The sequence below is a fragment of the Saccostrea echinata genome, unplaced genomic scaffold (assembly GCF_033153115.1).
Source record: "Saccostrea echinata isolate AGI-Se365-2 ecotype Australia unplaced genomic scaffold, CSIRO_AGI_Sech_v1 ptg000049l, whole genome shotgun sequence".
Lineage (NCBI taxonomy): Eukaryota > Metazoa > Mollusca > Bivalvia > Ostreida > Ostreidae > Saccostrea > Saccostrea echinata.
Genome location: NW_026889798.1, coordinates 556,668 through 581,645, shown reverse-complemented (window position 1 = coordinate 581,645; position 24,978 = coordinate 556,668). Strand labels below are relative to the sequence as shown.

Sequence of the window (24,978 nt, the reverse complement as noted above, 5' to 3'; positions counted from 1 at the left end):
TCTGAACAGCAAATCAAGAGACTACACAATCAGAAACAATTTCTATCAAGGAATTTTCACCGTTCTAAAATAATTTTTCAAGACAATAAAAAAATCTTTTGACAGATATTTTCTTTCTGTTGTACCTTGGCAATTCAAACTATCTTACACTTAGAGACCTTTTGATTGAAATCTACATAACTATAAAAGTACGGAGACGCTTTATATTATACATACAACAGTTATACACGTTTTCCAAAGAATTCTTGCGTCTTTAAAATGGACCAATTTTTCATGTATGACTTCAATCCTTGAAATATACATCACTTTATTTTATTTAAAATTACATCGATATTACAAAAAAAATACCCTCGTCATCAATGTATCACTTTTGCTTCAAACCAAAATCTTTTAATGAACTGTAAATCCATTTATTTCTATAAACTTTTTAAACGAAATTTATTAATTACAGACATCGTATCCAATTAACTTGAACAAATTCTTATACATACTTCAATCTTCCAAATAAAATAAAATCACACAAGTACCCCTGAAAAAAAAAATCACTTAGCAATGAAGGCGCATAACTCTAGATAATAATTTTGATCTTGTTTCCTTTCCGTTTTGTCCAATAATTCACATCTGGAATGACTGATGTCCACTAAAAAAGTGGTAGGTAATTTGTTGGTTTATGGAAAAATGGCTGCTAACACCATCATGGCAGCTGAGAAAACCATCCACAAGGCCGGGGTAGCTGAGATTCCGCCACCTACAAGAGAAAATGTGTGATATTTTGATTCCCTATTCTGGCCCCACCATACTCCCAGGGGACATGGTTTGGTCAATTTATAATCTAAACTACCTTACGAATTTTTCGCATCTTTTCTAACCTAGCTGCTCCTGAGAAGATTTTAAAGATTTTTCCTATATATTTCAATGTAAAACTGATTTCCATGTCATGGCCCAACCCTACAACCAGGGGCCAATATTTGAAAAAAATTTAGAATCTACAATACCCCTAGGATGCTCTCACACAAGTTTCACTTTTTTTCTGGCCCAGCGGTTCTTGAAAAAAATATTTTTAAAGATTTTTCCTATATATTTCAATGTAAAACCTTGATTCTCTATTGTGGCCCCGCCCTACCTCCGGGGATCATGATTTGAAAAATTTAGAATTTAGACTACCTCTGAAAGCTTCCGCGTAACTTACAGCTTTTCTGACCCAGTGGCTCTTGAGAAGATTTTTTAATGAACCAACCCTATTATTGTCTTTTCTTAATTATATTATATATTATAATTATAAATGGGCTTGCTCATTTATTTTAAGAATTTAAACTCCCTTTTGCTCAAGGATGCTTTGTACCTACTTTTGTTAAAATTGGCCGTGTTGTTCTTGAGAAGTTATAAATGTGTAAAGTTTACAGATGGACGGATAGACAGACGCAGGACAACAGGTGATCACAAAAGCTCACTTGGGCTTTCAGCTCAGGTGAGCTAAAAAGGAAAAGAACAAAACTGCAACATAAATAAATTAATCTAATACCTGCCTTAACACAACATGCAGCTTAAAGAGGAATTTCCTAATTCATTATTTAAATTTTACCTGGAGAGCCACACGCTTTTTCCGCTTGCTTGAGAGAATCCTGAACATCTGCGTAAGCTGGGTTCTGCTGACAGGCCTTTTTCTGGCTTTCTACACAGTTTTTCAATGGCATATAACCCCCACTGAAATGAATTTCAATATGAAAACATTCAGTTTAAATATGTATTAAGTGGTTTCACCCTAATCCTAAATGAAGGTTTGAACAAACTTGCTTTCATATTAAAATGACTTATCAGAGCTTTGCTGTTCTTGAATAGATGATTCCCAAAGATTTTTTTTCCTATGCACTTCAATATAAATAAAACTTTAAGGTTCATACGCCCTCTGCTCACTCATATAAAACGCTGCTTTAACTCTAATGATTTTCCAAAAGAAATGTGTTGTACAAATACAATAAAAATAATTATAGCATAGCTTGCGGCGAGGGGCAAAATAAGACAAAAGAGACATTTCAAATTGGCAAATTTATAAAGGAATAATAGAAATTTATGGCATTAAGAGTTATATCTCTTATCAGAGTATCGATGAACCTTAGTTGCCTAATGTGGCTCAGTCCTAACCGAAGGGGTCATGATTAGACAAATCTGAATCAACATTCTTTAGGGATGTTTCTATATCAATAATATGACTCATAATGGCTTTGTTGTTCTTAAGAAGTTAATTTATTTTTTAGATAAATCCAATATACATTAATTCTTATGAACAACTTTGATCCCTTGTTGTGGCCTCATCCTACCCCCAGGGGCCATGATTTGAACAAACTTGAATCTACATTACATGAGTATACTTCTGTATTAATATTAAAAATCATGGCTTTGTTGTTCTTGAGAAGATTTGTAAAGATATTTCCTTTATGTTCCTGTTATTTTTTTTTTTATCTTCTTTTGATGTCCCACCATAATCCAGGGAGTAATGATTTGAACAAACTTCAATCTACGATATGTAATGAAGCTTTTACATACGTTTCAACTTTTTCTGGACAATTAGCTTATGAGAAGAACATTTTTGAGAGATGCCTTTTAATTTTCACTAATTCTTAATTATCCCCCTTAAAAGAGGGTGTGGTCCTTGATTTGAACAAACTTAAATCCCCTTTACCCAAGGATGCTCTGCAGCAAGTTTGTTCAAAACTGGTCTAGTGGATGTGGAGAAGAATATGAAAATGTAAAAAAAAAATTACAAGAACAAAGGAGAAACTTGAATCAGAAAAGCTCTCTTGAGCCTTCGGCTAAGGTGAGTTAATAAGACAAATGGTAACAATCATCAAATGCAAAAAAAAAAAAAAAAAAAAAAGAAAACTTTACATCCCTAACAAAAACTTACTATAGTTAACTATAGTTTACTATAGTTAACTATTGTAAATACTTTTTTATTTTGGTTTACTATGGAGCTTTACTGTAGAACTTTTTGAAGATTTAGAGCCTTGACATTTCTTAAATTACATACCGATTATGTAATTTAAAAAAAACGTAAATATACAACAAATATTTCTTATTAACTTCATAAAATTACTTGTAGGAATTAAAAAAAAAAATATTTCGATCTGAATTTCATAGTAAAAATACTTTGATTTACTATAGTGAAAACTTTGATTTACTATAGTTAACTATAGTACTTTTTTGTTAGGGATTACATAATTTATAAACTTTACCTGAATATATACAAAGTATATAATAAACAGGAGTTTACCAACTTATTTTTTTGAGCTACCCCCAGTATTGTCCAAATTAATCCCAGCATCAGAGAAGCATTTCAATAAATTGCAGCCAGAATCTCCTACAAAAATCAAAATCAAGCATTGAAATTTACTTGTTACTCATCTCTGTTTGAGATTTCCTTATTTCATGGTGCTAAGATGTGAATATTAGCTCTAGATTGAAACTAAGAATGCAACTATTCTTCAGAAGTTGATTTTTTAAATTTCATTTCAGAAAACTTTGCACAAAAAGCTACTATGATTAGGATCGACTTAAAGCCGATCAATGCATGTTACAGCGATGGTAAAAGTAAATTATTTTTAAGATGAAAATCTGCTGAAATTTAAACAAAAATTAAATTTCTTTCCCCTTTCAATGTGCAAATTTTTGTTTTCCCCACTTTTGTGAAAGAAAGGGGACACTAAATCTCATTCATCTGTCTGTCTCTCACAAAATTATTTAACCATTGTCATAACTTTTAAAGAAAAAAACATGGCTTTCATATTTTACATGCACATTACCTGTGATAAGACCTTTCCAAATGCACTAAGATATTTGACCCCTTGATATTAAGTTTGATTTACTTTTTAAAAAAAATTTACAATAATCATATTTGTTGAATGAAAGAAGATAGGGCCTTTATATTTCAAATGAGTATTACCTGCATGTGACAAGACTTTTTCTTAAATATAGTACAATTTCAACCTCATGACCTTGATATTCAAGTCTTACCTACTTTGAAAAAAATCAACATTGGCAATAACTTTTGAATTAGAAAATATAAGGCGTTCATATTAAATTATGTGTGCATTACTTGAGACAATTTTTTGTTCCCCGCTTTCACTGAAAGTGGGGGATATTAATTTGGGTCTGTCTGTCTGTCCGTCCGTCCGTCCGTCTGTATTTCTGTCTGTCTGTAACACTTTCGTTTCCGCGCGATATCTCAAGAACCCTTTGAGCTTTCGCAATGAAATTTTGTATAGCAACTGCCTATGGCCTAAAGAAGAACCCTACTAATTTTTAGGTTAAAAGGTCAAAAAGTCAAAGGTCAAGGTCATAAATTATAAATTCTCTCTGTTTTAACACTTTCGTTTCCCCCCGATATCTCGCGAATTCTTTAAGCTTTTGCAATGAAGTTTTACATAACAACTTCCTGTGGCCTATGGAAGACCTCTATTGATTTTGAGGTCAAAAGGTCAAAGTTCAAGGTCGTCAATTCACCAATTTCGTCTGTGTGTTAAACTTTCGCTTCCGGGCGATATCTCAAAAAGCTTTTGACCTTTTGCAATGAAATTTAATACCATACCTCCCTATGGCATCTCTTGCCCCTCTCAAAGTGTCAAGCCCCGTTTTTTTTATTTATTGTATATTAAAAGTCGCTTGGAACTATTTTTAGCACAGGGGTATGTGGAGAGTTATTACGTATAATACAGGTTGTCGGCGGACTTTATATTCTAATTACATCTATTAGAACTGTTTAGTAAAGGCTAAATTAAACACCATTGTGTAAAATTTTGACAATATCGAACGTGAATATAAACATTACATGTGACCTACTGTTTGGATTTAATTTGCTCTATAATCAAGTGTCTCCGTGATCTAGGGGTTATGATGCTCGCTTAGCAAGCGAGAGGCCCTGGTTCAAATCCCGGACGATCCGGGGTTTTTTTAATTTTTTTTTTTTTTTTTTTTTTTTTTTTTGATTTACTATATCATACTATCCAACATGTGAAATGAGAAAGTTATACGTCTGGCGTGTACAAACTCATAAAATCATTATTATAATGTGATATATATTCTATAAATTAAAAAGAATCTTCTATACACATATTAAAGAATAATCAATCAAATCTTTATATCCATGTTGGCATTTTTTTATTTGCTTCAATATACATGTATACATTTAATAATTCTACAAAACCAGGGGGGAGGAGTGTGACCCCCTCCCCCGAACTGCGCATGTTCTTCTTTTTACCCCTAAGCGGGGGACACACATTCTCTGAATTAGCTTGTTTTCTTCAGAAATAAATGTTTTGAATTTCTTAAATCAAACTTTAACTTTGGTCGAAATTTTTCGACTAGTACAGACAGGGCTTTTTCAATTTTTTACAAGTATATTACTAATAACAAGATCTTTCAGAGGGATTAATATATTTTAACATATTTATATATTAATATAAATTTATATATTAATTTTTATATTACATATATTAACTGACTTAAAATCTGATGCAATCTTCCAAAAAAATCATCTTGGTCTTAACTTTTATTAATTCAAAAATTTACATCTTTTTTTTAAATGAACAGACAAATCAGGGCACGCAGACAAGACAGTAAAAATGTTCCATTAATTATTGCATCCCAATCAACATGACGACAAGGGTAACTTGTGTTAGTGACTATTCTTTGAATTTGCTTGTATTTCACTCGAAGGTCAAATAAATGACTAATTAGTAGTTACCGCAATACCCAGCAGCCAGAGTCATACCGCTCATCATCGACTGAAAGGTTGAATCTGCTGCACAAGCACTTTTGTATGGCTCAATACAGCTTTTCACACCTCTAACCGATCTGTAAAATATAATATTTATGGCATTTTAATATCTGTCATTAAACTGGTAAGAAACTATTTTCTGGCAATGTGGACGAATGCATTATTGTTTCTCTGTGGGTTTTTTTTTTTATGAAGACATGCTATACGTATTTTACAAAAGCATTGCAACAAACATGGCCGATATCATAATGTTTAACTTGCTGAAATTATGCTTTCAATATTGACAAACATGACCAAAAAAAAAAACGAAATAAAATTTGAAACAAAATTTAGGATGTTAATTGATAGGGTTATGATTTTTCATTCGTACCATTTTTATACCTCTTAAATGAAGATCTAGGAAAAACAGATTTTTTGGTTTGTTTGTTTGTCAGCAACAAACATTAACTTTGACAAGAACATTTTACTAATAAGGTCAGAGCATTCATATTTCATGAGTACATTCCTTATGATAAGCTCTTTCTCTTGATATCATCATTTTTGATCCTATGACCTTGTCCATGGATTTTGTCCTACTTATGAATTTAACCTCCACTAAATCTTCTAAAAATTTGGTGCTGGGGAATTCATATTGTACATTTCTTCTTGGGGAACCAACTTTTTTTTCCTTATTACTTTGACCTTGGAGATTGACCTTCTTTTGAAATATTTAACCTTGGCCACTTATGCAGAAAAGTTGGACAGATCAAGCATCCTAACAAGTTTAATACGAGATGCATCATCCATCCAGTTATGTTTAGTAACATAGAGCTTATGCTCACTTAAGAAATAGACATAATCCTATTTTAGCTTAAACCTTCTCAAAAAACATAAATATACTCTACAATATGAACCTGGCCATTCTTCTCAAATGTTTTGGCCAAAAATGTAGTATCTGCAATCTTCGAAAGGCATTGGGGGAAAAGGAGGGGAAGGGGCTGATTCTCCACTTTATTCCCAAATATAATGCTCTGCAGATAATTTACTGGAAAATTTTTCACTGACAAGCTGGTCTAATTCTCAGTCGGTCGGCAAGGCTGATCAATGCGTGATTTGGAATTTCTTGGAAAGAAATCTACCTTGAAAACTTAAACCTGGGATACCTGAAATCTGAAATATTTAGATATAGCCATAAAATTCTAAAAGTAGGTTGTGTTGACCTACTTTTCAACTGACACACTTTGAGGACCCAAGATGCATCAACTGACAAAATTTGCTGATTCTATGATAATTAGTATCTGAAAATATTTAATTACAGCCACAAAGTTCAAAAAGTAGGTCACAGTGACCTACTTTTTAGTTGACACACTCCGAGGTCCCAAGATATATCAAGTGACACAGTTCGATGATTCCAAGTCAATGAGTATCTGAAATATTTAACAAGAGGCCCAAGGGCCTTAACAGTCACCTGAGTATAATACAACAGTTTAGAGGATCCATTAACTGCTAAATAAAGCTTTGTTGCCCAAAAGCAAGAAAAATAGTATGATAAGAATCAACAAAATAATTGGTGTAGTATTTATCAGTCCCCCATTTAGCACTATTACCACGCAGACTATTGACAAAATATCTACCTTTAACCCCATATTACCTCTCACATTGGCCTTTCTTGGCCTTTGAAGAACATTTAAAAAGATAAGTTATTTTTGTCTCATTTTTATTCATTTCCAGGTCTACCTGATCATCAAAACTACGAAAGTACTTTTTGTATTATACAATAAAAATTCTTGCATAATTCTCTTTTCTATAAACCTTTCAATTATATTATTTACAGTGATTAATTATCAAAAGTGAATGGCAAAGGGGAATAACTTTTCTCAATAGAATACAAATTAACAGAGTCCTGGCAAAGACCAGAATACTTAACCAAATGGTGCAGATGTTCAAAATTCTGACAAAAATACCTTTGCTTATTAAAACTACTCTGCTTGCCTCCAATATGCCTAGGAGCACAGAGGATTTTCAAAGAAATAATGCATTTTCACTAAAAGAATTAACACATTCCTATCCTAACATCAGAACCCATGACCCAGGGTCATGAAATTTACAAGGTATCCTCATCATTATATCTATCCAATATATATGACCCCCACCTCCTTTGCTCGTCATAAGCATGCACTTTGTTTGTCTGCTCAATACCCAGTAGCAGACAGGATTATTAAATACAATTAATGCATTTTCACGATATTATTAATAAAGCCCCACCCTTAAACCAGAGCATCTGACCCAGGGGCCATGAGACTCACCATTCTGGAAGAAGCATCCTATCCTTGCTCATCATAACTATATACTAAGTTAGTTTGTTTAATACCTTTCTTTGTTTTATAATCAGGAGTAGAAAAAATATTTCGAAAGAAATTACGCATTTTTACTATATAATCAAAAGAGCCCCAGTTCACGAGAACCCCCAATCCTGGGGCCATGAATTTCACAATTTTGGAGGAGGCATCCTTACTTATCATAACCATGGATTTTGTTTAAATAATACTCAAATAATACTCAGGAGCAGAGAAAAAGATTTTCCAAGAATTAATGCATTTTCACTATATATAATCAATAGAGCCCATTTGCCCTAACACCAGAACCCCTGACTCTGGGGCAATATAATTCAGAATTTCTGAGGAGGCAGCCATGCTCATGTACATTGTTAGTTTATTCATTACCCAGGAACAGAGAAGAAGATTTTCAAAGAATTAATGCATTTACTATATAATCAATAGAGCCCCGCCCTTACACAAGACGCCCTGATCAAGGGGCCATGAAATTCACAATTTTTGAAGAGATAGCCTTGTTCAACATAACTATGTACTAAATTAGTTTATTTAATACTCAGGAGCAGAGAAGAAGATTTTCAAAGAATTAATGCATTTTCACTATATATAAAATCAATAGAGCCCATTTGCCCTAACACCAGAACCCCTGACCCTGGGACTATGAAATCCATAATTTCTGAAGAAGCACACTTGCTCTTCATAACTATGTACTTGGATAGTTTATTTAAAACTCACTAGAAGAGAAAATTTTCAAAGAATTAATGTATTTTTACTTTATAGTCAATAGAGTTCCGTCCTTACACCAGAATCCCTGACCATTGGGCCATGAAATTCAAAATTTGGGGAGAAGCACTCTTGCTCCTCATACCTATATACTAAGTTAGTGCAGAGGAGAAGATTTTCAAATAAATAATGCACTTCCATTATTTGAACTATATAGCCCCAACCTAGCACCAGAACCCCTGACCTGGGGTTATGAATTTCACAATTTTGGTAGAGAACTAATACTTATTACAATCATGTCAACAGTTTGACTGCTTGATGTCCAGGAGTAAAGAAGAAGATTTTTTAAGATTTCATTAATTTTGGTGGTTTTAGCCCCACCCCTCAGACCCCATGGTGTAGGGACAGTGAAGTTCACAATTTTTGTTCCCCTTCACAAATAGATGCTATATACCATGATTGGTTGAAATTGGTTGAGCGGTTTCAGAGAAGAAGCTGAAAATGTTCAATCTTAACGCACAACGCAACGACAAAAACGGATAGCAATAGGTCAGCTGAGTGACAGGTGACTTAAATATAGCCATAAAATTCTAAAAGTAGGTCACAGTGACCTAATTTTCATTTGACACTCTCGGAGGATCCAGGATGCATAAAGTGACAGAGTTTGCTGATTCTAAGCCAATTAGTATCTGAAATATTCAATATAGCCATAAAATTCCAAAAGTAGGTCAAGGTGACCTACTTTTTAGTTGACTCACTTTGAGGACCAAAAGATACATAAAGTGACAAAATTTGATTATTCTAAGCTAATTCCCCAAATGGAGGTCATGGTGACCTACTTTTTCAGTTGACAAACTTTGAGGACTAGAGGTGCATCAACTGATAAAGTTCGTCTTAGCTCTTTAGTATCTCAAATATAAAATTATAGCCATATTATTCAAAATAGAGGTTATCAACTTTTTGACTGAAATACTCCAAAGATCAAAAATGCAGCAACTGACAAAGTTCGATGACTCTATGAAAATAAATATCTGACATATTTAAATATAACCACGAAATTCCAAATGTAGGTCAAAGTGACCTTTTTTAGTTGACACACTCTGAGGACACAAGATAAGTCAAGTGACAAACTTTGATGATTTTAAGTCAATTAGTATCTGAAATATTTAATTACAGTCATAAGATTCCAAAGTCGGTTACAGACACCTTCTTTTCAGTTGACACCCTTCGAGGATCCAAGATGCATCAAGCCAATAAGTATCTAAATATAGTCATAAAATTTCAAAAAAGGTAACAGTGACCTGTTTTTCAGGTGAAACACTTCAAGAACCCAAGATGCATCAACTGACTAAGTTTGATGATTTTACGATAATTAGCATCTAAAAATATTTAAACATAGCCATAAAATTCCAAAAGTTTTTTGATTGAAATTACTTGAGGCCTTCAGATGCATCAAACAAGGTTTGATGATCAAAGTGTCCAAAATATATTTTAAAACAATTTGAAAATGAATGTCTGCAAAATTCTAAAAGTAGGTCACTATGACCTACTTTTTAATTAATATGTTTTAAAGTCCCAAGATGCATCAACTTACATGTACAAGGTTTGATGATTCTAAACCTCTTAGTATCTGGAATAATAACCTTAAATGTTTTTAAAAAAAAAGATTAACCATAAAACTCAGAAATTAGGTCACAGTGACTTACTTTTTAATTGACACACTTCAAGGCTCCATAATGCAAAAAATGATAAGTTTTGATGATCATAGACTTCAAAATGTCCAAAATATGCAAAAAATCAAATTGAAAATTAATACATGCAAAATTCATAAAGTAGGTCACCGTAACCTTTTTTGAGTCATGATACGAGGTCTAAGATGCATCAACTTAAAAGTTTTAATTATCCTAGGCCTTATAAGTAATCAAAATATCAAAGTTTTGAGAAAACATAATTTTTTGTCAACTTTGAAGTGACCTTAAGACCATACCTTTTACTCCAGGGTGATGCCTTGAACAATTTCAAATTTGTAACATATCCTCATCCTTATATGTAAGTTTAGTGATAATCTGCCCAGTGGTTCTTGAGGAGAAGGTTTTTAGCAAACACTACTTTTGTTTTTATTTCCCTAATTGTCTCCATTTTTTAAGGTCATATCCCTGTTTCTAGTATAAATGAGAGCACTTAGACCAAAATATTCTGTGACAAATTTGTCAAAAATTGATCCAGGGGTTCTTGAGTTATGGCCCATATTCCAAAATGTTGAAGCACACAGCACACCACTTAAATGGCCATAGCATACGCTCTTTGAGCCTTTGCTCAAAAGAGCTGAAAATGGTTTCAATAGTAATTAATTTTTAAAATTCTCAAATATAAAGAGTAAATTTTCAGGTTAAGTAAGGACTAGTGATTTTATGGCCAGGGCTAGTAAAAATTATGGAACGTAGCCCGACTGGTCTAGTACTTTTACAGGTTAATGTCAAACCCTGACATAATTTTTGTAATTCTTGGCTTTTATTGTACAGGCCTATAGGAAGCAATTTCAGTTGGGGGAGGGGGCAAACATTTTCAGTTGGGGGCACTATCAACTACCAAATTTCCTTGACAAGCCCAAAAAAAGAAAAAAAAAAGGTCATCAGACGGTTTTATTGAGGGTACAAGCACATAGTAGCTAAGTTTTATAATATTCTATATATCGGCATAATTATAGGGACAGCCCCCCCCCCCACCCCGTACCCCCCGGTTCCTACGGCCATGTTGTATTGACAATATTTAATGACAGTCAAGTTACCGAAGTAATGAATGAGTTATTAAAATCACAGGGTTTTTTTAAATTGTCTCTTCTGAGTCTGAGTGGTAAGAAATATAAGTCAAAATACAAAACTACTCACGCGCACATGGTCTGTAAATCTTGCATTGACAATGACTCCATATTTGGCATTACAAACCCCTCAAAACATTTGGACATCTCTCCCATGTTACATTCTGAAGACACTCCTGAAAAAAGTAATTTTTTTTTCTGTATAATGAAAGAAATGTCCCCATTATATTTAAATTTATATACTGTAAAATCACATATCTTCGTCGGGTCAGATTTTCATGGTTTGAGGAAAAATATTGGCACATGGGGATTTAAAAATTATGCAATTTACTATTTAATCAATTAATCCCTGTCCTAGGTGTCCAAAGTATGTTTGCTATATACCCACGCTCAAAGAACTTTTTCAAAGAAATAATACATTTTTACTATATATCCAACAGAGCCCCGCCCTAACACCCAAAGCCCTTACAAAAGGCGTATAATATGAAGTAATACTAGAACCCCTCACTAATGGGCCAGGACAATTTTAAGGAAGAAGTACACTTCCTGGTCATAACCATGCATTTAGTTCATCTTTTAAATACCCTGGAGCATAGAAGGTTATCACAGAAATAATGCACTTTCACCCCACCACGAAGAACCCCTGACCCATGGATCATAAAATTCACAATTTTTGATGATGCCTCCTAAGTTCACATCATGTGATGATAACCCTGCATTTAGTATTTTTGCTTATTACCTTGCAGAACAATTTTTTTCAAGATTCATAAAAAAGCACCTAGTTTATCTGCTAAAAAAGACGACTAAATAATTTACGCATTTTCACCATATGAATATTAGATCCCCAGCCTAACTCCAGAACATCTGCCAAAGGGCTATGAATTTCACATTTTGGCAGAGTATTCAATGCTTATTATAAATCTGCCAACAGTTTGACTTCTTCATGTCCACGAATAAAAGAATACGATTTTTAAAGAAAGCTCTTGTTTTGATGATTTTAACCCCATCCCTAAGGTCATGAAATTTTACATTTTTTTTCTACCCTTACACCCATTAATGTTATATGCAAAAGTTGTAACAGTAGTTCAAGAGAAGAAGATGAAAAGTTCAATAGCTTACGACTGAATCACTGATGGACAATGCATGATAACGGATGAAAACGCTAGCAGTGAAGGAGAGGGGAATGAATAATAAGCCTATTGAAAGGCAGACTGCTTCTCCCACAGTTTTTGTTGTAGAATGTTCAATGTTTGATTCAAACCATTGCAGAAATTACATAACCAACTCTATTTTCTCTGCAATGGCTGAAACCATTAATTTCTCAATAAACAAACGAATAAAGCATTTTGTTGTTTAAGCAATCACGTGCTATGATTACTTCTATTTACCTAACATGTCTAATGTTACAGGGTTCTGCCCTGAATCATTTTATTAAAAAAATATTTCTCATTTTTAACTATGTGTCTAAGTAGACTATGTGTCAAAGTGGACTCTCACATACAGTGTATATGTTTCATTTATAAAAGATGACTAATAATAAGTATTCGTGATTATTAGTCAATAATTCTAATTCTGTAGTACTTATTATGCAAATCATTTTGAAGTACAAGTGTAACAAGATTTTAACCCACATCAAAAAATAGTTCCAAGCCAAGATTTTAAACAATTTTTTTTCTTTTTATTACAACACTGTACTCTGTTTGCCAAGGAGCAAAGAATAAATAATTGCATTTCCACTAAAGGTTCAACACATCCCCACCCTAATACCAGAAACCCTTAACACCCAGGATCCACGAAATTCACAATTTTGGAAGACGCACACTTGATAACCATAACCATGCTCATTTATACCATTTTCAAAGAAAAAAATGTTTTTTTTCACTTTATAATCAATAGAGCCCCCTTTCCCCCATCTCCCTCCAGTACCAGTGGCCCTAGCACAAAGAAATCCACAATTAATGAAAAGAAAAAGCACCTAGGGACAGAAAATACGATTTTCAAAGAAATTGTACATTTTTAAAATATATGTTTAAGAGCCCCGCCCTATCACCAAAACCACTGGTCCAGAGGGTACGAATTTCATAGTTTCAGTATAATGTCAATCTTATACGGTACTAATTCTGATGCACCAGATGCGCATTTCGAAAAATTATGTCTCTTCAGTGATGCTCGAGCCGAAACGTTGGAAATCCAAAATATTTAAATAAAAAAGACTTGGAAGAGCTGAAAAAAGGTGCCAAAGACTAGAGCCAAATACCTCATAAAAAATATATAAGTGTAAGAAATCCTTGCTTAACATATCCATACAATTTGTCCACTAAATACAAAGGGACAGAGAAGTCATTTAAAGAATGTATACATTTTCATCTATATAGCTCTGTCCTAACACCAGAACCTCTGACACAGGGCCATGAAATTCAAAATTATAGAAGAGGCAAACTTGCTCTTCATAAACATGAATTCTTAATATCTGTTAAATATCCAGAAGTAGAGAAAAAGATTTTCAAATAACTAATGCATGTTCACTATATAATCAATAAAGGCATAGCCCTGTCATAAACCAGAACCTGATCCAGGGGTCATGATATTATCAATTTTTTAGAAGAAACACTCTTTCTCATCATATGTAATATACTATGATTGCTTAATATCCAGGAGCAGATGAAAAGATTTTCAAAGAGTCAATGCATGTTCACTATATAATCAATAGAGCAATCAATAATAATTGATGCCCTGTATGACAGCTTTTGGCGAAGTTTGCAGTTTCTCAAATGCAAGTCAAACTCCAAGGTCAAGGTCAAAGTGTCAAATTAAAGGTACACAGGGGAAGGCCTTGTCAAAAGAAATATACATGTGAAAAATTAAATCCCTAGCATCAACTGTTCAAAAGTTATGGCCAAGGTTTAAATTTTTCGAAAGTAGGTCAAACTCCAAGGCCAAGGTCAAAAGATCAAAATTGTTAGTATCCAAAGGAAGGCCTTGACACAAGGAATACATCTGTGAAATATGAAGGCCCTAGTACTAAGTCTTCAAAAGTTACGCCCAAAGTTAATTTTTTGGAAAGCTGGTCAAACTCAAAGGTCAAGGCCAAAAAAATCAAAAATATTTAATCCCTAGAATGGTCTTGTCAAAATAAATATAAATGTAAAGTATGAAGACCTTAGCACCAACCGTTCAAAAGTTATGTCCAAGGGTAAAATTAGGTAAATTCTAGCAAAATTTGGTCGAACTCCAAGGTCAAGGTAAAGAGGTCAAATGTAATGATACCTAAAGAAAGGCCATGTCACAAGGAAGACACGTTTGAAACATGAGAGCCATAGGTCAAGGTCATGCTTGTTGGGTGAGGAGGTGTTTTCAGGGCTCTCTTGTTTTTGTGGAATTAAGATACTCATAGTGGTTTTTAATGAACTGTTTTTTTTTTCCATCAGAGGATAGTTTCATGTAAAAATAGTGGTTTTGGATTTTGCTTTACCTTCTTCAAAAATTGAAAGAGAAGTCTTGAGTAGTGTTTGACTAGTATTCACCTAAGTGCTACTACTTGGGTTCACCTTGTGTTCATCTTGTGTTTACCTGTATAACTGTGTAGTGTTGTGGAGCATTACAATGTCAACAAAGGAAATAAAGGACATGAAAGCTGGAAGATCAAACACCAAACAGACAATGGACAAAGGAAGACCTTCATTGTCACTGTCATCAGTCTCAGCTGAGGTTAAAGGCCAAGTTGTATCTATAAAACCAGCAAGCAAACAGAGGAGAAATTCATCTGCAGGAGATCAAGATGACAATTCAGAAATGGACAACATCAAAGTTACTCTTTCCTCCGTACAAGAGACCCTTAAAAAACTGGTGACCAAAGATGACATAAAGGATCTAGTCAAAAGTGTTATTGTGGAGGTAAAGGAGGAGTTAAAGAAGGAAATGAAAGAGGAGCTTAAGAAGGAGATCAAAGAGGAAATTAAGGTAGAGATGTTGCAGGAACTAAAAACATGGATGAGAATAAGAGTCAACATGGTCAAGAACTTTCCACGATGAGACAGCAACTCTCAGACAAGGTGGATAGTTTAATGATGGACAATGACACCAATATGGGGAATGTATCACAGCTGAAAAAAAAGGATCAGTGTATTGGAAAAACAGTTGAAAGAAACAAATGGAATTGCCAGTACAGCAATTAGCATGGCAAATATGAATCAACAATACTCCCAGAAAAACAATATCAAAATTCTGAATTGGCCAGAACAACAGGGTCAGAATTTAAAAGAGGAGTTATGTGCTCGGGTGGCTGAAAAAGCAGGGGTCACTTTGGACCCAAAGGACATTCTGGCAATTCACATAATTCCATCAAATGACAAAAATCACCCAAAACCTGTGATTGTCAAATTTGTTAGTAGTGATGTGAGGAGGTCGGTGATTATAAAGAGAGAACAATTAAAAGAGGACTTTATAATGTTTGATCACATAACCAACATGAATGCGCAGCTGCTGAGAAAACTGAGGGCCGAGGAGAGACAACATATTGTAGATAGTGCGTGGTACTACAATGGACACATCTTTGTGTTGGATACAAATTGGAAAAGACACAAGATGGATGTAAGGGATGATATTGACAAAAAACTTGCGATATAAGCATGTACTTCGAAAATGTCCACAAACAGGAGGAGCTTAAAGGACAAGGGTGACGTTTGCCTAAAGGCGAGGTATGCCTAAAAAATGTAAAGAGTCAATAACTTTCTGTGGTTTTCCATGTTTGAGTGTAAGTGTAAGTTTATGTGTGCACTTTCAATTATATGTAATTTATCATAATAATAGTGCCAACAGTTTATCTGCTTTTCTCAAAGCCTTAAAAATTTATCAGTTTTTTCATTGGAATTAGAATGTAAAGAATTAACTTAACATGTCAAAGGTTGAAAGCTTAAATAATTTAAGTATGAATGTTAGAGGTTTTTCATCAAATTGTCAAAAACGCAGGGACGTATTCAACTGGGTAAGAAATAAGAATGTTTCTATTATATATTTTCAAGAAATTCATAGTACAGAAGAGGTAGAGAAGTTATGGGAATCCGAATGGGGTTATAAATCTGTATTTAGTAGTTATACTAGTAGCTCAGCCGGAGTAGCTGTTTAAGAACAACTGTGAATTTCAAATCCATTCTGTACAAGAGGACCTCTCAGGTAAATATATTATATTAGATATTACTGCAAATAATATCAGATTTACATTGGTTAATTTGTAAGGCCGAAATAAAGATAGTCCAGAATTTTTCCAGAATATACACACTGAAGTCAATAAATTAGAAAATATGTCTATAGTAATGTGTGGGGACTGGAATGTAGTTCAGGATCATAAAAGGACACATTTAACGTTAAAAATTCAAATAATCCACATGCACAAAGAAAAATATTAAGTTTTAAGATGGAATTGGAGGTTGTTGATCCTTGGAGAATTTGGAATGAAGAAGGAGGTCAGTATACATGGAGAAGGTCAAACCCTATAATTCAAAGTAGAATTGATTATTTCCTTGTATCCCACTGTATATTTAGTAGAGTACTTGATACTAAAATAATTCCTGGTTATAGAACTGATCACTCAGCAATTATTCTGAAATTTAAAACAAATGATAGCACTAGAGGAAAAGGGAACTGGAAATTTAATTCTCAACTTCTGTTTGAAAATGATTTTACAGATAGGGTAAGGAAAGTCATAACTGAAACTATAGAAGAATACATGGTTTCAGGAGAAATATCCAAAACAGAGACAATTACATTTCATATTACTGATCAACTGTTTTGGGAAATCTTGAAAATGAAAATAAGATCATTGTCTATAGAGTATTCATCAGCAAGGACTAAAAGATTAAAGTCTGAGAGCAAAATGCTGGAAAAAGAAATTTTAAATTTAGAATATAAGGTAAACGTTGAAGGACAGACAAAAAATGTAAAACTTCTTGAAAAAAAGAAAAAAATTCCTTACAGAATTCAAGAGAAAAATATATTGAGGGTTTAATGCTAAGGTCCAAAGCTACATGGTATGAAAAGGGAGAAAGAAATACAGACTATTTTTGTAGGTTGGAAAAAAGAAATTTTGTTAATAAAACTATATCAGAACTTTTTGATGCAGATGGGAATCATATAATGAAACAAGATCTTGTATTAGTTGAACAAAAGTCTTTTTTCTCAAATTTATACAAAAGTAAAAAACAGTACTGTAGTCAAACATCACTAAATGAAAGTGCTTTCCTAAATCATAATGTTAGGTAATCAGATATGCAAAAGGAGAATTGTGAAGGAATCTTAAAGCTTGCAGAGTGTACGGAAGTATTGAAGAAAATGAAAATAAAAAATCACCAGGTTCTGATGGCTTCACTGTAGAATTTTATAAATTTTTTTGGAGGGATTTAGGAGTGCTTGTTATTCGATCTTTAAATGAAGGATATTACACAGGGAAATGTCTTCATTCCAATCTCAGGGTATAATAACTTGTATTCCAAAAGAGGATAAAGATAGGCGATATATGAAAAACTGGCGACCTATCTCATTACTATATGTAGACTATAAGATCGGTTCAAGTGCCATATCAAACCGTATCAAAAAGGTTCTGAATGATATTTTCAGTGATACACAGAAGGGATTTATAAAGGGACGATTTATTGGTGAAAATACTCGATTTCTGAATGACCTTATTGACTATTTGAGAGAGAAAAAACAGTCTGGACTTCTACCTTTATTAGACTTTGAGAAAACGTTTGATTCTCTAGAGTGGGACTTCATTGTCAAAGCACTACAATTATTCAATTTTGGTGACTCCTTGATTAAGTGGTTTCTTACATTTTATTCCTCTAGTACTAGTTGTGTAATAAATAATGCCCATTTATCAGATTTTTTTTAGTCTTCAGAGGGGTTGCAGACAAGGAGATCCTTTAGCTCCATATTTGTTTATCATCACGCTTGAATTACTAGCAATTTCACTCAAGAAAAATGTAAACATTAAAGGTATTATTATTGAGGGGGAAAGAAAACAAATTGGGGCAATATGCAGATGATTCATATTTACTACTGGATGGAAGTGAATCGTCTCTAAGAGAATCAATGAGTGTTATTGATAAATTTGGTAGTGTATCGGGATTGAAACTTAATATATCTAAATCACAGGCAGTGTGGTTAGGAAGTAAAACAGGTTCAGCAGAAACTTTGTGTACAGATTTGGAAATTGGTTGGGGAAAAGATAGTTTTAAACTTCTTGGAATAACTTTTCACTAATAACCTTGAGGATATGATTACAAGTAATTTTCAAACAAAAATTACCTCTATTAAGAGATTGTTAGGATCATGGACAAAAAGAGATTTAACACCACTAGGGAAAATCACAATTATCAAAACTTTAACTCTCCCTAAGCTTATATACTTATTTTCTGCACTGCCGGACTCCCCAAAAGATCTTTTGGATGAAATAAACAAAACATTTTTCAAATTCATTTGGGGATACAAGTCAGAAAAGGTTAAAAGAAATACATTTATCGGGAGATATGAGGATGGTGGTTTAAATATGCTACACTTTTCATCTTTCATTTCATATATCAAGTTAAAATGGGTAAAGAGGTATCTGACCAAAACTGAAGGTGCATGGCAACATTTGCTACATTGTATTTTCAAACTTAAAAGTGTTGATTTCATTTTTTATTTATCTAAAGGGAATCTTCAAGAATTTGTTAAAATCATTGATAATAATTTTTGGAAAGATGTACATGTAATAAAAGCATTGAAGTCCTGTACATGTATTAGATTATTTGTACTTAAATATTGGAAATTTTGTGGATGTCAAAAAGTTGGAATTTTATACAAAATGGGTTGAAAAAGGTGTTAAGAACCTGAACGACCTAGTGTCGGAAAATGGGAAAATAAAATGTTTCAATGAAATAAAAGATGTACTTGGTACTAATAATTATTTAAACTATTTTCATCTGATTTTAAATATACCCTCAAAAATTAAAAGAAAACTCATTCCTTTTAAAGAAAATAGAATTCCTGAAAATACTGAACCAGAAATATGTCTTGTACAAAAATTGTTATCAACAAATAATGTTAATTTTTTGTATCATATCATGAAAGAAAAGGAGTTTATAGCCCCAACTTCAAAAAAAGATAAGTGGGAAACTTTACTAGATGAGTCAATCTCAGAAAAAAAACAGGAAATTCTACTTTGTAAATGCATCATTATGCACAAAAGAGACAAAAATAATTTATTTTCAATATCGAGTACTGATGAATTCTATTGTTACTAACTCCTTTCTTTATAAAGTTAAGCTGTCAGAAAATAGTTAATGTACATTCTGTAATAGTGAAACAGAGACAATAATTCACGTATTTTATGACTGTGTATATGTGACTGAATTTTGGAATGAATTTGTACAATGGTTTAATGTCATTGAAAATGATTATAAAATATCCACAAGGATTGTTTTACTTGGTAAAGGGAAGTTGTTTAGAAAATTTTCTTCTGTTAGTTGCAAAAAAAATTATTTATTATTCAAGATCACAAGGTTTTACGCCAATATTTATTGATGCTGTAAGGTTATTTAAATATTACAGAAACATAGAAAATTATTGTGAAAAAATATTTCAATGTAAGGACAAAATAATTAGTAAATGGGCCCTGTATGATAATGTATACAACAAGTGATGAAAAATGTTTTTGTTTTGTTTTGTTTTGTTTTGTTTTTTTTGTTTGTTTGTTTTTTTTGTTGTTGTTGTTGTTTTGTTTTTTTTTTTTTTTTTTTTTGTTTTTTTTTTTTTTTTTTTTGTTTTTTGTTTTTTTTTTTTTTTTTGTTTTTTTTTTTTTTTTTTGGTTTTTATATCTTCTCCTTTTGGTATATCCTTTTTTTTTTTTTTTTTTTTTTTTTTTTTTTTTTTTTGTTTGATAAATTGCATGATTAACTGTCATATGTCTACATTTGTGTATAGTATTTTATTTTAGAAAGTGCACTGTCCGAGTGTGTGTAAGTGTGATGGTAAGTGGGTGTAAATTGTGTGGTATGTGTTTGTATTTATACATATGAAAAAAGGCTTCAAAATAAAGCATTAAAAAAAAGAGAGCCTTAGCTCCAACCAATCAAAAGTTATGGGCAATGTTAAAGATTTTGCGGACAAACAGAAACCTAGACAGACAGACTGACGGATATGAAAAAAAAACTATATATCTTCGATTACTGGGGCATAAAAATGCACTTTTACTAAATGTTCAAATGAGTCCTCCTCCCATAACAGAACCCCTGACTTTTTGGACCTCAAATTTAACAAATTTGGAAACGGCATCCTTGCTCAGCATAGCCATGAACCTAGTTTACCTGCTAATTATACAGGGCGAGAGAAGATTTCAAAGAAGTAATGCATATTCACTACTAGTATAATTTATGACCATCATGATCATTCCAGTCCCACCCAAACTCCAGATCCCCTGATACTGGGGTCAAGAATTTAAAACTTTGGAAGGGGCTCAATTCTTATTACAATCATGCCAACAGTTTGCTTGCTTGATGTCCACGAGTAAAAATTTTTAAAGACAGCACAAATTATTTTGATGGTTTTAGCCCCTTTCCTCGGGATCCAGGGGGAGAAGGGACGATGATAATTAACAAAAGTTGTACTTCTTCAGCCATTAATTCTATATGCCTAAATTGATTAAAATTTCTTAAGAGAAGAAAAACGAATGAAAGATGATGACCAACAAAAACAAAATAGCAATAGGTCATCTGATTGACTTAGGTGACCTAAAAATGGGGCAAAATGGTTAAATTATGTATCATGATCATGGATAATCAAAGTCATTGTCTAAATATTGTATTCAAACATTAAATTATAAAATGATAAGAACATTTCACAATTAAGACTACAGTGTTACAAGGAACGCGGGGACAGCCTGCTTTTTAATCTCACTAAAGATGTAAATAAAGAGTGATCAGTTATTAATTTACTACGAGCATAATAGTTCATGGATTTGAAAGAAAAACAAGAGGTCAATGGGCCACAACGCTCACCTGAGTAACTTTGGTCCTGCTTTTCTTCACCAGATGTCCCCCTTGTAATACGTATTGTGGCCCCATCCTACCCCGGGGTCATAATTTGAACAATTTAGAATCTACACTACACCAGGATGCTTCCATATAAGTTTCAGCTTTTCTGGGCCAGTGGTTCTTGAGAGGAAGATTGTTTAAGATTGTTCCTATGTATTTCAATGTAAAACTTGGATTCCCAATTGTGGTCTCACCCTATCCCTGGGGGTCATGATTTGAACAATTTAGAATATACACTACAAAAGGATGCTTCCATAAAAGTTTCACCTTTTCTGGCCTAGTGATTATTGAGAAGATTTTTAAAGATTATTCTTATATATTGCAATGTAAAACATGGATTCCCAATTGTGGCCCCACCCTACTCCAGGGGGACATGATTTGAACAATTTAGTATCTACACTACCCCAGGATGCTTCCATAAAATTTTCAGCTTTTCTGGCCCAGTGGTTCTCGAGAAGAAGAGATTTTTTTAAAAAAATTCCTATATATTTCAATGTAAAACTTGGATTCCCCATTGTAGCTACACTCTATCCCCGATGGTTATGATTTGAACAATTTAGAATCTACTCTACCCCAGAATGCTTCCATAAAACTTTCAGCTTTTCTAGCCCAGTGGTTCTCAAGAAGAAGATTTTTTAAAGATTTTTCCTATAGATTGCTACGTCAAACTTGGATTCCCCATTGTGGCCCCATACAAGTGAGTTTGTAGAGAACTGAACAAAGGTTAGCGATCTATAATGACGTTCACACTACTGAACTGGGCACGCTTTCAGGAGCTATTCAATAAACAACTTGCCTTGAAAATGGTTACAGGAATTTAAATACGCAACCGACAATCAAATTAATGGTACTCTTTATACCCTAATGATGTACATGTACATGTGGACACGTTCTTTCAACAACAACAACAAAACAATCAAACAAACAAACAAAAACAAAACAAAACAAATCAAAACCAAAAAAAAATGTGCATGGGTTGGGAACGGCCATGCATAAAATGAAAATTTCCATCTAAATTTAAATGAAACTAGTTTTTCTCGGAATAAAAGGGGATAGTCCATTTCCTCCTCCTTGATACTTTGTGTCTGTAATTTTTTGTGATTTTATCATGTTTATCAATGTTTATGACAAAGCACGATTTGTGCTTTACAAACACTGTATATAAGGAGTGTCACTACTGACAATGCAAAGTTTTAGTAAGAATCGAATATAAAAGAAATTAGAAAATTGCATTGTTATTTAACCCAACTTTTCTTTCCATTTCGTTCTAAATTTATCTACAGGGGACGGGCTGTGAAAAAGAATCGCTCCGTCAGATAGATGGAGGTCAAATAAATTACCACAAATACGAAAAGAGGTTATTGTAACGTACAATGTCATTCAATCTTTTTACGCTTGTTTTTAAAGACAGTTTATTTCGTTCTTTTCTTATACAACTTGTTTTACAATTTTATAAGTTCTGTTCGTCTTTGAATCTTCTTATAAATCCTTATACAGAACGTCTTTTTTTATATAAGTTCTTTTTATGCGTCAACACGTGTTCTCTGTTCGCGGCGTTTTAATCCGTTGTCGATAACCGATCACTCGCCGCCAGGAAAATTCGGATCAATAAGATAGGCTAGACTTTATGTTACTTTACGCTCATACTCACAGACTTCTGTCTCTTTAAATAATTCAACATCCCGCGATAACACCCCCACCCTCCCAAAACAAGGAACGTCTCGTCTCCGTTTGAATGCACGTATGTAATAAATATCTACTGATATTAGACTATCGATTTTATCTCACCTGAGAAGCACATGGAAATACAAGTAATTCCGATTATAATTAGAGATCTAGAATTCATATTGTCTTTTCTTGCAATGGGTCAAAGAGGCTGTCAAATATCCTTTGGATTTTTTTTTTGCCCTATTTTGTTTTAAACGCACACACATACACTCTCTTGAATGCCGTCGGCAGGGTTTCCTAAGGGGAAAGCTAGTATTACGATTGTTAATGCCAACCTCTACAAACGTTGACCCAGAGAAGGCGGAGCTACTGTCATTATTCAAGAGAGAATGCTTCAAATAAGATATACTATTAATTAATTATTTAATTATCATGACGAATGTTTTGATGTATACGTAAAAAATGGTAAACCCAGATGCTCTGTGTCATGAAGATATCCCAGATTTTTTTTTCCACTTGTGCCATTGTAGGAGCTTCTGGCTTCACCAAGTAGCGTAAAAATGTCGTTGTATACTGCATGTGCTATTATAAAATTGTTAATTGGATACTGCAGTTGAAAGAACTTAATGCCCTGTTCACACTGAGAGTTTAATTCGAATTAAACGTAAGTTACTGCGAATTAAATTTGATCCGCGTTCACACGGAGAATTTAATGCGAATTAGTTTAATTCGAATTAGTTTACTGCGCATTAAATTACTTCGCATTAGCTTCGTGTGAACGCTAAGCGAAGCTAATTCGAATTAAATTTTGACGCATGCGTAAGGGCAGAATTAAGTCACAGGCCACATGTCGATGGTCAAATATAGGTACTTGTGCTATTTTTGATTGGAAAACAAAGGAAAATTGTGTTAACACTGAAATGTGTACAGACACTGACAATCATGTCAAATGTATATTTGCTGGGCACAATATGACGTGATTTGTAAATGACGTCATAATAGCCTCACTGAATAGCCTTGCTGTAGAAATAAAATTATAATTCGCATTAGTTTACTTCGCATTAGCTGTCGTGTGAACGCAATTTAATTCGCATTAGTTTAATTCGCATCATTTTACTTCCTGATCTTAATTTTTTTTTTTTTTATACCAGGAAGGCTGTCGTTTAACAGAGGAGAATTATGATGACCAGCCCGATTATCCAATAATTAAACAAGAGGCCCATGGGTATCTAAGCTTACTCTTGTCAGCAAATAACGTCTGCATATTAACAATATTTAAATGCTGACCTGCAACTCTTGAAAAGTTTTTTTCTTAAATAATGCTTTGACCCCTATTGTGGCCCCAACCTATCCCCGGATGCTATTGAATCTGACATCCTGAAGATGCATATATTTTAAATTATGTCCTTAATGTTTTCAAAAGATTTTGATATATATTTTTATGAAAATATTTGATCTCATTTTGTGGTTCTACCTTACTCTTGGCGCCATGTTTTGAACAAACATGGATTTCCACCACCTGAGAATGCTGTATGTTAACATGATCCATCTCTTACCCGAGGTCGATAATGACAGAAAATCCACGTAACTTTGGAATGTATGCTTTTTGATGATTTA

The 24,978-nt window shown here is 33.3% G+C and overlaps 1 protein-coding gene and 1 long non-coding RNA gene across 2 annotated transcripts; both read right to left on the bottom strand.

Moving 5' to 3' along the window:
• Positions 1-296: 296 nt before the first annotated feature.
• On the bottom strand, positions 297-1,715 carry LOC133203230 (uncharacterized). Its single transcript, XR_009723364.1, has 2 exons — positions 1,583-1,715; positions 297-748 (listed from the first exon to the last, which is right to left on the bottom strand). It is a non-coding gene; the product is annotated as an uncharacterized LOC133203230 (long non-coding RNA).
• A 1,560-nt stretch (positions 1,716-3,275) lies between these two features.
• Positions 3,276-23,589, bottom strand: LOC133203242 (uncharacterized). The gene is made up of 4 exons (XM_061339062.1): positions 23,482-23,589; positions 11,697-11,802; positions 5,741-5,850; positions 3,276-3,358 (listed from the first exon to the last, which is right to left on the bottom strand). The coding sequence occupies exons 1-4, from the start codon at positions 23,537-23,539 to the stop codon at positions 3,276-3,278; spliced, it is 357 nt and encodes a 118-aa protein (XP_061195046.1). The 5' UTR covers positions 23,540-23,589.
• Between the last annotated feature and the right edge of the window lie 1,389 nt (positions 23,590-24,978).